The 14153-nt window shown below is 42.2% G+C and overlaps 1 protein-coding gene across 1 annotated transcript in view; it reads left to right on the top strand.

Annotated features, from left to right (window-relative positions):
• Window positions 1-9150: 9150 nt before the first annotated feature.
• The window catches only part of tmem231 (transmembrane protein 231), a 37637-nt gene continuing 32634 nt past the window's right edge, over window positions 9151-14153 (top strand). The window contains exon 1 of the mRNA XM_048547207.1: window positions 9151-9379. Within this exon, the coding sequence (XP_048403164.1) occupies window positions 9241-9379 (139 nt within the window). The 5' untranslated portion in view covers window positions 9151-9240. The remainder of the gene's footprint in view (window positions 9380-14153) is intronic.

The following is a 14153-nucleotide window of genomic DNA, read 5'->3' as shown; positions in this document are numbered from 1 at the left end:
ATTCACAACTCATCAGATTGTGAAGCAGCCAAGGTCTACATGCCGCAAGACCTTGACAACCTGGAGGCTTGGCCTGATAAGTGGCAAGTATCATGACATGGAGACAGACAACCAAATCAAATCAGCCTCTTTATCCTTGTATTTGCAACACAGAAAAATTAAAATAATCAATGACACTCAAAATTGATCCCAGTGTTTCCGAATCAGTCTTTTTGAATAACCACTACCATATTTAGATAACTAATGACAGACCCAAGGTTTGTAGCAGAAACAAAAGATTTAACAATTAATTAACAATACAGTTATTTTAACAGAACAAAGTTAAACCAAAAGGTAATCTAATTAATGACTGATTTAAACTCAATCCTCCTTAAATCTAGCTCTCATTTTCACACAAAGACTGACAGACATGGTTAAGGGACAAATCAAAAGAAAAATAATCAGTTGAGATGTAATTGGCCAAATCACTTAAGTGGGCTGCACAATTCGTACCATCCTTGGCACATAGGATTATATCTTGCTTAATGCCTCATGATACCAATGTATACACATATCTTTGAGCAGGCTCTGAGGAATATTGATTTAATTCTTATAACTAAGATTCTGTTCTTATAGGTTGATAATGAGAGGACAACTGGGGAACATAGAATAGAATCACACAGCATAGAAACAGACCCTTCAGTCCAATCACTCCATGTTGAAAATGATCCCAAACTAAACTAGTCCCACCTGCCTGCTCCTGGCCTATATGTCTCCAAACCTTTCCTATTCGTGTACTTATCCAAATGTCTTTTAAATATCGTAATTGTACCCACAAACTCAGGAAGTTCATTCCACGCGCAAATCACTATCTCTGTTAAAAATTTACCCTCATGTCTTTTTTAAATCTCTCTCCTCTCACATTAAAAACGTGCCCCCTTGTCTTGAAATCCCTATCCGAGGGAAAAGACAACTGCTACATGCTGTAAGATTGGTATAACAGGCAACAAGGTAATTAGGGCCTCCAGTCATTTTCTTACCATGCAAATATCCTACTGAAAGAAGATACATCAAAATCATCTTGCAAGCTAATTGCCACCAATCTGATCATTTCTTTCTGTATATTATGTAAAATCATGAACATACGTAAGGCCATAGTTTTTGGTCTGAAAACTTCCCTGAGATTACTCTGGAAATCTCAAAAAATTGAGCATCAAATTAAGTTTGATATTTCACACTGCTCCTGTGCGGTAATGACATTTACCACTTACCAGATGCTGCCATCAAGTCAAAAAAAAGTTCTGCCTATCAAAATGAATAACAAAGTGCATGAATTTCAATGTCAGTATGATGCTAGGTATGTTGGTAGTACATAGAATTCAAACAGGTCCCTTTGGGTGTTCACAACAGGCCAAGTACAACTGCACCTAATCAGCACACACTAGTAAAACTCGCAACAATGTCCAACATTAAATGTGATTTTGCCATTGCACAGCATTTGCTAAATAATCCTCATAGTGCTAAGAATTACACTGTCAACCAATTAATGATCACAAGTCAACCTTGCAGTGTAGCACACTTGTGCACACGGAAAGCAAAATATATTAATACTCAGGGATCCTGTTTTTGCATTCAGAAAGAACATATACATACATTGTATTTGTTTCAATGCAACAAAATAGGCAACAACTATTCTGTGGTTCATTCCTCAGTGCAATGCCTTGGCCAGAGTCAACCTACTTTATTTAAATTTTTTAAAAAATTTACCATTTTCTAAATGGTGTTTTCTTCTTGGCAATATCTGTAAAGTCCACTTGCTAACTAATTCATATTCTGTCTTTTTAAACAATATAAAATATTGTCTCCCTTTACACTGGTATTCTTGCAAAAGTCCTGACTGCAAAATAAAAAGCTTCAAGGTGTAATTTTTCAGTAATACTCATGTTCTGTTCTACCAAATGACTACTCAAACCTTTAATAAATTCTCTCCATCCTCTATCCACAAAGGTCTTTTGTGACTTACATTTCAAAAATCCTATCTGAAACATGCATTTATTTTCATTCAACTTAGATGGAAAATTTTCTTCATTATTGTCACTTTTAATTTCTGCATATTCAGCTAATCAGACAAACTTTGCAACAAAAATTTTGAGATTCTGAACTCAGATGTCAAGTAGAAGCATGCATCAAACTGTCAGCAATGGGACAGCAAGAGTTTTGAAATATTCTGGTTAATCTGAATTTAGGTTGTCATGATAATTATAATTTGGAGTACTGATCATTATTGCTAAAAATTAAAGATCATCCTTCAGATGTTACAATTAATTTTGTTCAGTCATCCAAATTTGTCAAAACAACAAAGGGAGCAAACGGCTGGTGTGTGCATTTACAACAAATTGTCTTTCCATTGAATTTCAATATTGAATAAAAGCTACGGATCTCAAACTTGAAAATTGCAGTTAGGTGGAAGGATATCCCTCATTTCCACTAGCTCTCAAGGGGAAAAATGCTGTTGACTTCATCATAAGATATCAGCTTTGACTCTGTTGGTTGCATTATTGTCAGAGTCTGAAGGCTGCAAATTCACATTCCATCAAGTTAACTGTAAGTTGGCAAGCCATTTTTCCACACAACGTAAAAACTTATACCCCATCTGACCTCTCAGTTCAGCATAAAAGATCCCATGGCAATATGTAAAGAAAAGGAGTTCAACATGTGATCTGACTGATAGTCAGCCCTCAATGTCACCAAAAAAAAACCTGGTCATCACGACACTGCTGATTTTAGAATATTTGCCGTGCACTACTGGCTGCTGTTTCCTTCATTTTAATTGCAACTATACTTCATAATAATAAAATCTCTCTATCTGTAACCTTCTTCTGACTTAAACACAGTTCAAAATAAAGTTCAAACTCTGGCCTTTCTTTGTTAGACAGGTTGTTTGAGTATGAAGTCCCAGTAAAAACTCAGTATCTGCCATTTACCTGAGTATAAGGCCTCTCCAGAGTCAAAACATTTATAGAGCACCTTTTAACAAGAAACAACCTGCAATTAACCTTCAGCACTGGCTCAGAAACAAATAGTAGTTTGTTTGTTCTCTTTATTTTTAAAATAAGCTGCTGATCGCAGTCCAAAGGTCACTGACCTCTCCTACAGTTCACAAATCCAAACCAAAAGCAAAATAATGAAAATATCAGCAAAAGTTATAACACAAGTAATAGTCATGCCACACAAATATCAGGAGATGACAGTTTTCAACAAGAATGATACCTACAATCACCCCTTGAACTTATGGCATTATCATTATTGAATCCCCCATTGTCAACACCCACGGGGTTACTGTTCACCAGAAACCGAACTGGACCAGATACATTCATGCTGTGGCTACATGCGTAGGTCAGAGATTAGGATTCTGGAGCAAGTAATTCATTTTCAATCTTCCCATTCCTATCCATCATCTACATAGCACAAGTCAGCAGTGTGATGGAATAGTCTTCACTTGCCTGGAGGGTGCAACTCCAACAACTCTCAAAAAGCCTGACTGGCACAACCGCCACTATCTTCAACATTCACTCCCTTAACCACTCTCATACAATGCAGCAATGTGTACCAACTACAAAATGCACTGAAATAATTCTTCAAGCTCCTTCAGCAGAATCTTTCAAACCTGTGGCCTCCGCTACCTAGAAGGATAAGGGCAACTGATGCATGAGAACATCATTACCTGCAAGTTACTGTCTGTGAAAAGTGTATTTCACTATTGATCAGGAGATCAAAACTGTGTACAATACTCTAGGTGTGTTCTCACCAAGGCTCTTTATAATTGCAGTAAGATATCATTAATCCTCTTCTTAGTTGCTTCCTGTATTTGCACATCAATTTATAGTGTCTCGTGAGCAAGGATGCTGAAGTTCAACACATCTAAGCCTCTCACTGTTTCAGAAATAGTCTGTATTTCTGTTTAAATCATGAATCTGGATGATGTTATACTCCTTTACATTGTATTTCATCTCCCAATCTTTTACCTTCTAACCCAGCCTCTCTGAATTCCCTTGAAGCATCTTTACAACCTTCTAACAACTCACACATCTAACTCATTTTTGTGTCATTTTGGAATTAGCAAAATTACATTTAATTCCCACATCCAAATGCTACACTTGTTCAAAAAAGGCTGTAAAGATAAACCCAATAACTACAGATCAGTAAGTTTAATCTCAGTGGTGGTAAAGCTTTTAGGAATAATAATCAAAGGCAAAAATAATAGTCATTTGGGAAAATACAGATTAAGGAAAACATGTTTCCCTTACTGGAGGCATCAATTTAAGGCAAGGGACAAACCGTTTACAGGGAATGTGAGGTAACATTTTTTCATCTAGAGGGTGATAGAAGCAGAAACCCTCATAACATTTAAGAAGTGTTTAGATGTACACTTGTGATACCAAAGCATATAAGGCAATGGGATTAGATTATTTAGGTGAGAGTTAGCAAGAACAGCAGATGCTGGAGTCACAGACAACACAGTATGAGCTGGAGGGATACAGCAGGCCAGGCAGCATCAGAGGAGCAAGAAAGTTAATGTTTTTGGTTTGGGACCTTACTTCAGAAATAAGGATGGGGAAGGGAGCTGGGAAATAAACAGAGAGGAGGGGTGAGACGAGGGAGGTAGGTTGGATGGTGGTAGGTGAGCGTAGGTAGGCAGTGGTGGGGATTGGTCAGTGAGATGAGTCGGGGGGATAGGTAGGAGAGAAGATGGATAGGTGATTGTTTTTGACTGGTGCAGACTTAGAGGGCCTCTTCCTGTGCTATCAATCTTCGTGAGTTTATGATGGAAAAACGATTAGACATTACCTAAGATCAGAGCCTGGTATATCAATGATTACCACATATAGCAATATGTAATTTAAAAGTATAATAAATTGTGTTGCTTTGAGATCTAAGCCTGAAGACAAGTTCTTGATTTTTCCTTCTCTTTGACCAACCTGTCTTGAGCCTAAACCCCATGCGCCATCAAATTGCACTATAAAAGAAGTTTGAGAACCAGAGAGAACATATTTCAAGTAATTAGCTAAAGACAGTCCCTTTGATATCCCTGGTGATATTCTTTATCTTGTCAAAAGTAAAGTTCCCAGTGGTGTGGAAATTGTTTATAAGTGGATGAAAAACTTTCAACTCAACTGGTTGACAATGTCATCTCCAGTCTCTCAGAAGACAATCTTCAATCCTTGCTTAATGCCTTCACGGAAGCTTACTGAAGAATTGGTTTCAGCCTCACCCTAAAGATAACTCAAATCTTTTATCACCTGTCGCAAGTCAAGTTCTTGTCCATCCATCCATTAAGAACAACAGAGAAATCCTCCCAAATGTGGAAGATTTCCCCCACCTGGGAAGATAGCTGTCATCTATGGCTGACATCAATGACATGGATGACCGTGACATCTGCGCTGATACTAAAACCCTTCTGTATAATGCAGTCATCCTTCTGACTGTTCTACTTGGCTCCAAAACTTCAACAATGTATAAACACCAACTCAAGGTCCTTGAGAAGTACTATCAATGCTGTTTGAGATAGATTCTCTGATCAGCTGGGAGGACAAGTGAACTAACATCAGCATCCATGAAGCAAGAACACCAGCATCAAGACCACGATGATCCAAAAACCATCTGTTTTGGACTGCCACTCGCTTAAGATGCCTGAGCTTTGACTGCCAGAGCAAATCATCTTTGCCCAGTTTGAGGAAGGCACTTGAGCAAGAAGAGGACAAAGGAAGCATTTCAAAGGCTCCCTGAAGACTTACCCCAAGAAATACATCATATATGTCAATGTATGGAAGGACCTTTGTTTAGAAGCAACTGACTTGGAGGAAGGTCCTATTTGAATGGGCACAATTCTTTGAGAACACCCATCAGCGGGAGGAAGTCTGGAAACTAACTAAAGAAAGAAGTGCCAGTGACCTCAAAGCCAAGGACCAATTCCATCACCTAAAAACATCTACCAAATGTGTGGTAGAACAGGAAGTTCTAGGATTGGATTTATTAGCTATGCAAGAATTCACAGGACCAATAAACAGCGACATGGAATTCCGTAAGTGAACAATTGTGATTGTTGGTGATTGATGAAATGACAACTTGTGGTGACTTGAAGACAATCTTTTACATGTAACTGGAGGTAAAGTTGTGTGAGCTGCCACAATGGTAAAGAGCTGGTTCAGTTGATGCATTCAAGCACAATTTAGATTGTTATAATGAAAAAGTACAGAGTCATAGAGCTGCAGTTTGGAAACTGACCCTTTGGTCCAACTCATCCATGCTGATCAGATATCCTAAATTAATCTGGTCCCATTTGCCTGCATTTGGCCTATATCCCTCTAAATGTTGTAATTGTACCAGCCTCCACCATTACCTCTGGCAGCTCATTTCCATATATGCACCACCCTCTGTGAGAAAAAAGTTGTCCCTTTTAAATCCTTTCCCTCTCACCTTAAACTTAAGCCCTCCAGTTTTAGATTCAACTATCCCGGGGAAAACACTGGCTACATTAAGCATATAAGTCCTGCCCTGATTTGCCTTTCCAAAATGCAGCACCTTACCTTTATCTAAATTAAATTCCATCTGCCACTCCTCAGGCCATTGGCCCATCTGATCAAGATCCTGCTGTAATCTGAGGTAACCTTATTCACTTTCCTCTACACCTCCAATTTTGGTGTCATCTGCAAACTTACTAACCCTACCAACTATCTTCACACCCAAATCATTTATATAAATGATGAAAAGCAATGGACCCAGCACTAATCCTTGTGGCACATCACTGGGACTCCAACTCTGAAAAGCAGCACTTTGCCACCACCCTCTGTAGTATACCTTTGAACCAGTTCTGTCTCCTAAGATGCTGCTTGGCCTGCTGTGTTCATCCAGCTCCACACTTTGTCAACTTCCAATTATCTTTGTATCCAAATGGTTCTGAAGAACAGTCACCGGACCCTGAAACGTTAACTCTGGTTTCTCCTCCACAGATGCTGCCAGACCTGTTGAGATTTTCCAGCAACTTTGTTTTTGTTCCTGTATCCAAATGGCTAGTTCTCCCTGTATTTCATGTGATCTAATCTTATTATCTGAAAAAGGAGGAACTGTACATGGAACAAGTGGGGATTAGCACTCGAGTGATTTGTTTTTTCAGAGAGCGAGCACAGACATTACGGTCTTAATTGCCTCCCTCAGCGCATGGACGAACCTACGATTCTGAGAACGATCAAGCAGAGTTCTGAATGATAAAATGTGAGGCTGGATGAACACAGCAGGCCCAGCAGCATTTCAGGAGCACAAAAGCTGACGTTTCGAGCCTAGACCCTTCATCAGAGAGGGGGATGGGGTGAGGGTTCTGGAATAAATAGGGAGAGAGGGGGAGGCGGACCGAAGATGGAGAGAAAAGAGGATAGGTGGAGAGGAGAGTATAGGTGGGGAGGTAGGGAGGGGATAGGTCAGTCCAGGGAAGACGGACAGGTCAAGGAGGTGGGATGAGGTTAGTAGGTAGGAGATGGAGGTGCGGCTTGGGGTGGGAGGAAGGGATGGGTGAGAGGAAGAACAGGTTAGGGAAGCAGAGACAGGTTGGACTGGTTTTGGGATGAGGTGGGGGGAGGGGACGAGCTGGGCTGGTTGTGTGGTGCAGTGGGGGGAGGGGACGAACTGGGCTGGTTTTGGGATGCGGTGGGGGGAGGGGACGAACTGGGGTGGTTTTGGGATGCGGTGGGGGAAGGGGAGATTTTGAAGCTGGTGAAGTCCACTTGATACCATTGGGCTGCAGGGTTCCCAAGCGGAATATGAGTTGCTGTTCCTGCAAACTTCGGGTGGCATCATTGTGGCAGTGCAGGAGGCCCATGATGGACATGTCATCTAAAGACTGGAAGGGGGAGTGGAAATGGTTTGCGACTGGGAGTGCAGTTGTTTATTGCGAACCGAGCGGAGGTGTTCTGCAAAGCGGACCCCAAGCCTCTGCTTGGTTTCCCCAATGTAGAGGAGGCCACACCGGGTACAATGGATGCAGTATACCACATTGGCAGATGTGCAGGTGAACCTCTGTTTAACATGGAAAGTCATCTTGGGGCCTGGGATAGGGGTGATGGAGGAGGTGTGGGGGCAAGCGTAGCATTTCCTGTGGTTGCAGGGGAAGGTGCCGGGTGTGGTGGGGTTGGAGGGCAGTGTGGAGCGAACAAGGGAGTCACGGAGAGAGTGTCTCTCCGGAAAGCAGACAGGGGTGGGGATGGAAAAATGTCTTGGGTGGTGGAGTCGGATTGTAGATGGCGGAAGTGTCGGAGGATGATGCGTTGTATCCGGAGGTTGGTGGGGTGGTGTGTGAGAACGAGGGGGATCCAATTTGGGCGGTTGTGGCGGGGGCGGGGTGTGACGGATGTGTTGCGGGAGACGCGGTCAAGGGCGTTCTCGACCACTGTGGGGGGGAATTTGCGGTCCTTGAAGGACCTCCGCCGCATCTGCTCCCACGATGAGGCATTCCACTCCCGCACATCCCAGATGTCCAAGTTCTTCAAGGGCCGCAACTTTCCCCCCACAGTGGCCCTTGACCGCGTCTCCCGCATTTCCTGCAACACATCCCAGCCCAGTTCGTCCCCTCCATCCACTGCATCCCAAAACCAGTCCAACCTATCTCTGCTTCCCTAACCTGTTCTTCCTCTCACCCATCCCTTCCTCCCACCCCAAGCTGCACCTCCATCTCCTACCTACTAACCTCATCCCACCTCCTTGACCTGTCCGTCTTCCCTGGACTGACTTATCCCCTCCCTACCTCCCCACCTACACTCTCTCCTCCTATCTTCTTTTCTCCATCTTTGGTCCGCCTCCCCCTCTCTCCCTATTTATTCCAGTTCCCTCCCCCCATCCCCCTCTCTGATGAAGGGTCTAGGCCCGAAACGTCAGCTTTTGTGCTCCTGAGATGCTGCTTGGCCTGCTGTGTTCATCCAGCCTCACATTTTATTATCAAGGATTCTCCAGCATCTGCAGTTCCCATTATCACAGAGTTCTGAATGAGATTTGCGGGTCGGGGTGAGCGGGGGGGGGGGAACGACATCGCCCTCCAGCTCTGATTGGATGGATCTCGGCGAAGGCCGGACCCTGTCGTCCTGTGATTGGGCGGTACCGCTATCAGTCGCGATAGCCCCGCCTCTCACCGCGCGGCCTGACGACAGTTGCCCTGGGAAGCTGACGCCAAACTTGAATCGAAGTGGTGGTTTCTCCAGGAACACTCGGCTACCAATGGCCATCTACGAAGTTTATTCGCACCCGTCTTTAATTCGTTACAAAACAAGCATTTTCACCAAAGCTACGTTGTTCTTATTGATAGTCGTGGCGCTGACGTACATCCCGCCGCTTTTGGTTGCCTTCAGGAGTCATGGTAAGAGATTTAATTCAGTCTGCTGACAGACCATTGGCCTACTTAAATACTTTCTTAGATATGTTCGAATTAGAAATCTGAGTGATGTGGTTTTTATTGTTGTTTCTACGGTTTGGTGTAAATGAAGCTAATTGTATGACGTATTATGTTTGTGAGGGAAATAGTACGATTTATGGAACCTTTGGTGGGACCATTACTGGAGAATTTTGTGTAATTTTGATCTTTTTAGCAAAGAAAGTAAATATTTGCTTTAGGGGGTAATTAGACTGATTCCCGGGATGAGGGGTTTTCCTAGAAGAATAATTTATAGGTTGTGTCTGTGTTAACTAGAATTTAAATGAATGAGATCTCACTAAAGTATACAAAATCCTAAAGAGATATGATGCGGTCAGTGCAGGGAAGATGATTTCCCCTTGCTGGCAAGTTTGGAGTTCAAAATCACCACCTCAGAATAGAGGTTTGAATATTTGAAGGACTGATTTGAAGTGAAATTTCATTGCAGTCAAAGGTTTTAACGTTTGGTTGTTTGGTGGGGAGTGGGGAGTGAGGAGTGAATGATAGATGGAGATGGAGATGGAAATTGAGGGAAAAATAGATAGGCAGACAGAAGTATGGGTAAAGGTCAGCCTGGGAGAATCAATTGCTGCTAATGGAGACTGTTAGTGGCTGAAAGTGGATTGTATATGGTGGCAGTTCATGTGATAAAGTAGAAAATAAGATGCTGTTCTTCGAGCTTGCTCTGAGCTTTGCTGGAGCAAGCCTGAGACATCGGTTTGGGAATGTGGTGGTGTTAAAATGGCAATAGATTTTGGTTATTAATACATATGGGGAAACTGCAGGAAAGTGGAATAGGAATGGAAGATTCCCCATAAATGATTGAGCTACTCTCGCTCCCTTTTATATGTTCTGTTTGGTATTTTTTCATGAATGGGTAGAGGCTTGTAAATAGTTGTCTGAATTTGAACGCATTTTGCTTCTGCATTGGAAACCATTTTACAGTTTTGTAAAATTCTATCATTGGATCTGTACATTACTAGCAAGGGCAGCATTTATTGTCTTTGAACTGGGTGACTTGCTAGCCTTTTTCAGTGGGCAATTATGAGTGAAACACATCAGGGATTCGCATGTAGACCAAACTAGGTAAGGATGCCAGATTTCTTTTCTTGAAGAACATTCGTGAACTAGATTGACTTTTACAAAGTCAATGATAGTTTCATGGTCACCCCAAGACCAGCTTTTAATTCTAGATTCATGAATTCAACTTAAACGCCACCAAGTGCCAATGGTAGGATTTAAAATGAGGTCAAGAGAGCATTAGCTTGAGTCTCTGGTCCACTGCCATGACCACTATGCCACTAGATACCCTAAAAAGTAAAATAAATGATCTCCTGAAATTGAGATTGTTGTCTTCAAAATTGACATTCAGAATGTCTGAATGTGGGAGTGATAGGCTATGTTTAGTGAAATTGAGATGGATATGGATAGGCAAAATATCTCTTCTTGTCCTTCTTTACCGGTCTGCATCTTTTGTCTGGTTGACCAAGCCATTCCCCAGTAACATCACTCCATGCCATCCAGTTGTGGGATTGCACTTGCCTGGTTACAATTATAGCTATCTAATTATAGCCAGCAAATCACTTGCATGACTTCCTGTTCCCAGTCTCCTAATATTCATAACACAGTGTGGACCTGGAGGAACATAGCAGGCCAGCCAGCATCAGAGGAGTAGGAAAGTTGACGTTTTGCGTCAAGGCCCTTCTTCAGATTTCTGAAGAAAGCTCCCGACCTGAAACATCAGCTTTTCTGCTCTGACTCCAGCATTTCTGCTCTGACTCCAGCATCAGCAGTTCTTACTATCTCCTTTTTTCATTTCTTTTATCCATGTGCTGCCACTTGGTGACACATTTGAAAAGGGTGTGAGATTCTGCATGTTTGCTTGCTGAACCCAGTTCTAGCCCACTACTATCTGTCATGACCCCTTCATGCTGTCTAAAAATTCCCAGACTGCTTGGTTGATATAAAGTACATGTTGAAGAGAAATTTCCTCCAACTAATATTGGGAAGAACAAAGCTGCTGTAATTAATTGTTGCTGTCAGGTAGCACCTGTTCAGCAATGATCTGCTCACTGATGTTCACTTTGGATTCTGCCAAGGCCACTCAGCTCCTGATGTCATTACAATCTTAATTCAGATATGAACAAAGAACTGGACTTAAAGTGAATTGAGAGTGACTGCCTTTCACATGAAGGCAACATTCAACTCAGTAAGGCATCAAGGAGCCTGAATAAAACTGGGTACAGTGGGAACTGGAGAGCAAGCTCTTCACTGAATGGAGTCATACATGAAAAGGTTGTAATTGTTAGAGGCCAAACATCTCATTCCCGGGACTAGTGTCCTAATCTCAAACACCTTCACTGTGTCATCAGTGACCTTCTGTCCATCACAGGGTTAAAAGTGAGCGTGCAATCATCAGTGAACAAATGTCCAGAATTATTCATAATTTGTGCCCATATGCAGCATTGCAGACTAGAACTAATAGGTGGTAAGTAACAATCTCACAGTACAAGTGGCAAGCAATGACCATCTCCAATAGGACAGAATTTAACATTCGGTGTCTATTCATTAATGTAATGTGAAAGCCACCAGCTAGGGCGGCATTCATTACCTATCCGTAGTTGCCCTTGAGAAAGTAGTGATGAGCTGCTTTTGTTACTGCTGCAGTTCTTTTGATAGGCACACCCACAATACTATTTGGGAGATGTTTTCAGGATTCCACTGGAATGATAGTGATGGAATAGCGATATTTTCCAAAGCAGGACTCTGATTGGCTTGTAGAGGGATGTTTAGATGGTGCTGTTCCATTGTATCTGCTGCCCTTATCCTTCTGGATGGTAGTGGTTAAGAGTTTGCAAGGTGTGAAGGACTTGTTGAATTTAACCTTAGTGAATTTCTGCAGTGCATCTTGTAAATGGTGCATACTACTGCTACTGAGTGTCAGTGCTGGAAGGACAGAATGTTTGTGGATGTGATGCTGATCAAGTGAACTGTCTTGTCCTGGTGGTGTGAAGTTTCCGGAGCAAATGCTTCAGCCTGTCTTTTGCAGATGTGCTGGAATGTCCCATCATTAAGGATGGGAGTATTTGTCAAGCCTTTTCCTCCATGGAATTGTTTAAATGTCCAGCTTCATACATGACTGGATGTGGCAGAACTGCAGAGTTTAGCTCTGATCTGTTGGTTGTTGAATCGCTTAGCCCTGTCTATCACTTTCTCTTTAAGCTACCTGTGATGTAAGTTGTCCTCTTTTGTCGCCTCACTAGGTTGACACCTCACATTTATGTGTGCCAGGTGTTGCTCCTGGCATGTATTCCTGCAGTCTTCATTGAACAGGGGTTGGTCCCTCTGCTTGATGGTATTGGTAGAGTGGGGAATATGCCAAGTTGTGAAGCTGCAGATTGTGTTGGATCCCAATTCAACTGCTATCCCACAGTGCCTCATGGATATCCAGTCTTGAATTTCTAGATCTGTTTGAAGTCAATCTTGCTTAGCACAGTCTTAGTGCCATAGAACACTATATTAAGAGTATCTTTAATGTGAAGACGGGCATTTGTCTCCATAAGGATTGGGTTGTGGTTATTCCTACTAATACTGTCATGAATCATAAATTGTGCATTTGTAGTAGGCAGGATGAAGTCAAGAGGTCAACCCTCGTCATTCCCCTACCAGCTATCATGACTCACTATCCAATATGTCAACATTCCTTCACTATCACTGGGTTAAAAATCCTTGAATCCACTCCCAAAAGCCATAGCAGGTGGTCTGCAGCAGCTGAAGAAGGCAGGTCACCACAACCTTCTTAAGGGTAACTAGGGACAGGCAATAAATATAACACGAAGACCAGAATTCCAGTATTTCAAAAGTGGCCTAACCAATGCCACGTACAGCTGGAACATGACCTACCAACTTTATAGTCAATTTACTGACCAATAAAGGCAAGCATACCAAGCACCATCTTCACTATCCTAAATACCTGCAACTCTGCTTTCAAGGAACTTTGAACCTGCACTCCAACATATCTTTGTTCAGCAACAATCCAGGACCTTCCCATTAAGTATATAAGCCATACCCTGATTTGTCTTTCCAAAATGGAACACCTCTCATTTATCGAAATTAAACTCCATCTGCCCCTCCTCAGCCCATCGGCCTATCTGATCAAGATCCTGTTGTAGTCTGAGGTAAACTTCTTCACAATTCACTACAGCTGTAATTTTGGTGAATTCTGCAAAGTTACTAACTATACCTCTCCTATGTTCACATCCAAATCATTTGTATAACTGACAAAAGCAGTGGACCGAGCACTAGTATTTGTGGCACATCACTGGTCACAAGCCTCCAGACTGAAAAACACCACTCTATCACCACCACCACTACCTTCTACATTTTACCTTTGAACCACTTCTGTATTCAAAAAGTTAGTTCTCTCTCTATTCCTTGTGATCTAAGCTTGCTAACCAGTCTACCACGAGGAACCCTGTCAAATGCCTTAGTGAAGTTCACATAGATCACATCCACTGCTGTGCCCTCATCAGTCCTCTTCATTACTTCCTCAAAAAGCTCAGTCAGGTTAGTGACAAAAAATGACATCCAATTTAATTTCTTTTCTGAGGTTTTTTTTATTGGTCAGAATCACATAATTCCTACACTGTGGCAGTAGGCCATTCAGCCCATCAAGTGCATACCGATGTTTGAGCATTCCCTGCAGACCCTCCCCCACTAC

The sequence above is a fragment of the Stegostoma tigrinum genome, chromosome 16 (genome assembly GCF_030684315.1).
Source record: "Stegostoma tigrinum isolate sSteTig4 chromosome 16, sSteTig4.hap1, whole genome shotgun sequence".
NCBI classification, from domain to species: Eukaryota; Metazoa; Chordata; class Chondrichthyes; order Orectolobiformes; family Stegostomatidae; genus Stegostoma; species Stegostoma tigrinum.
This window is presented reverse-complemented; position numbering and strand designations above follow the sequence as displayed.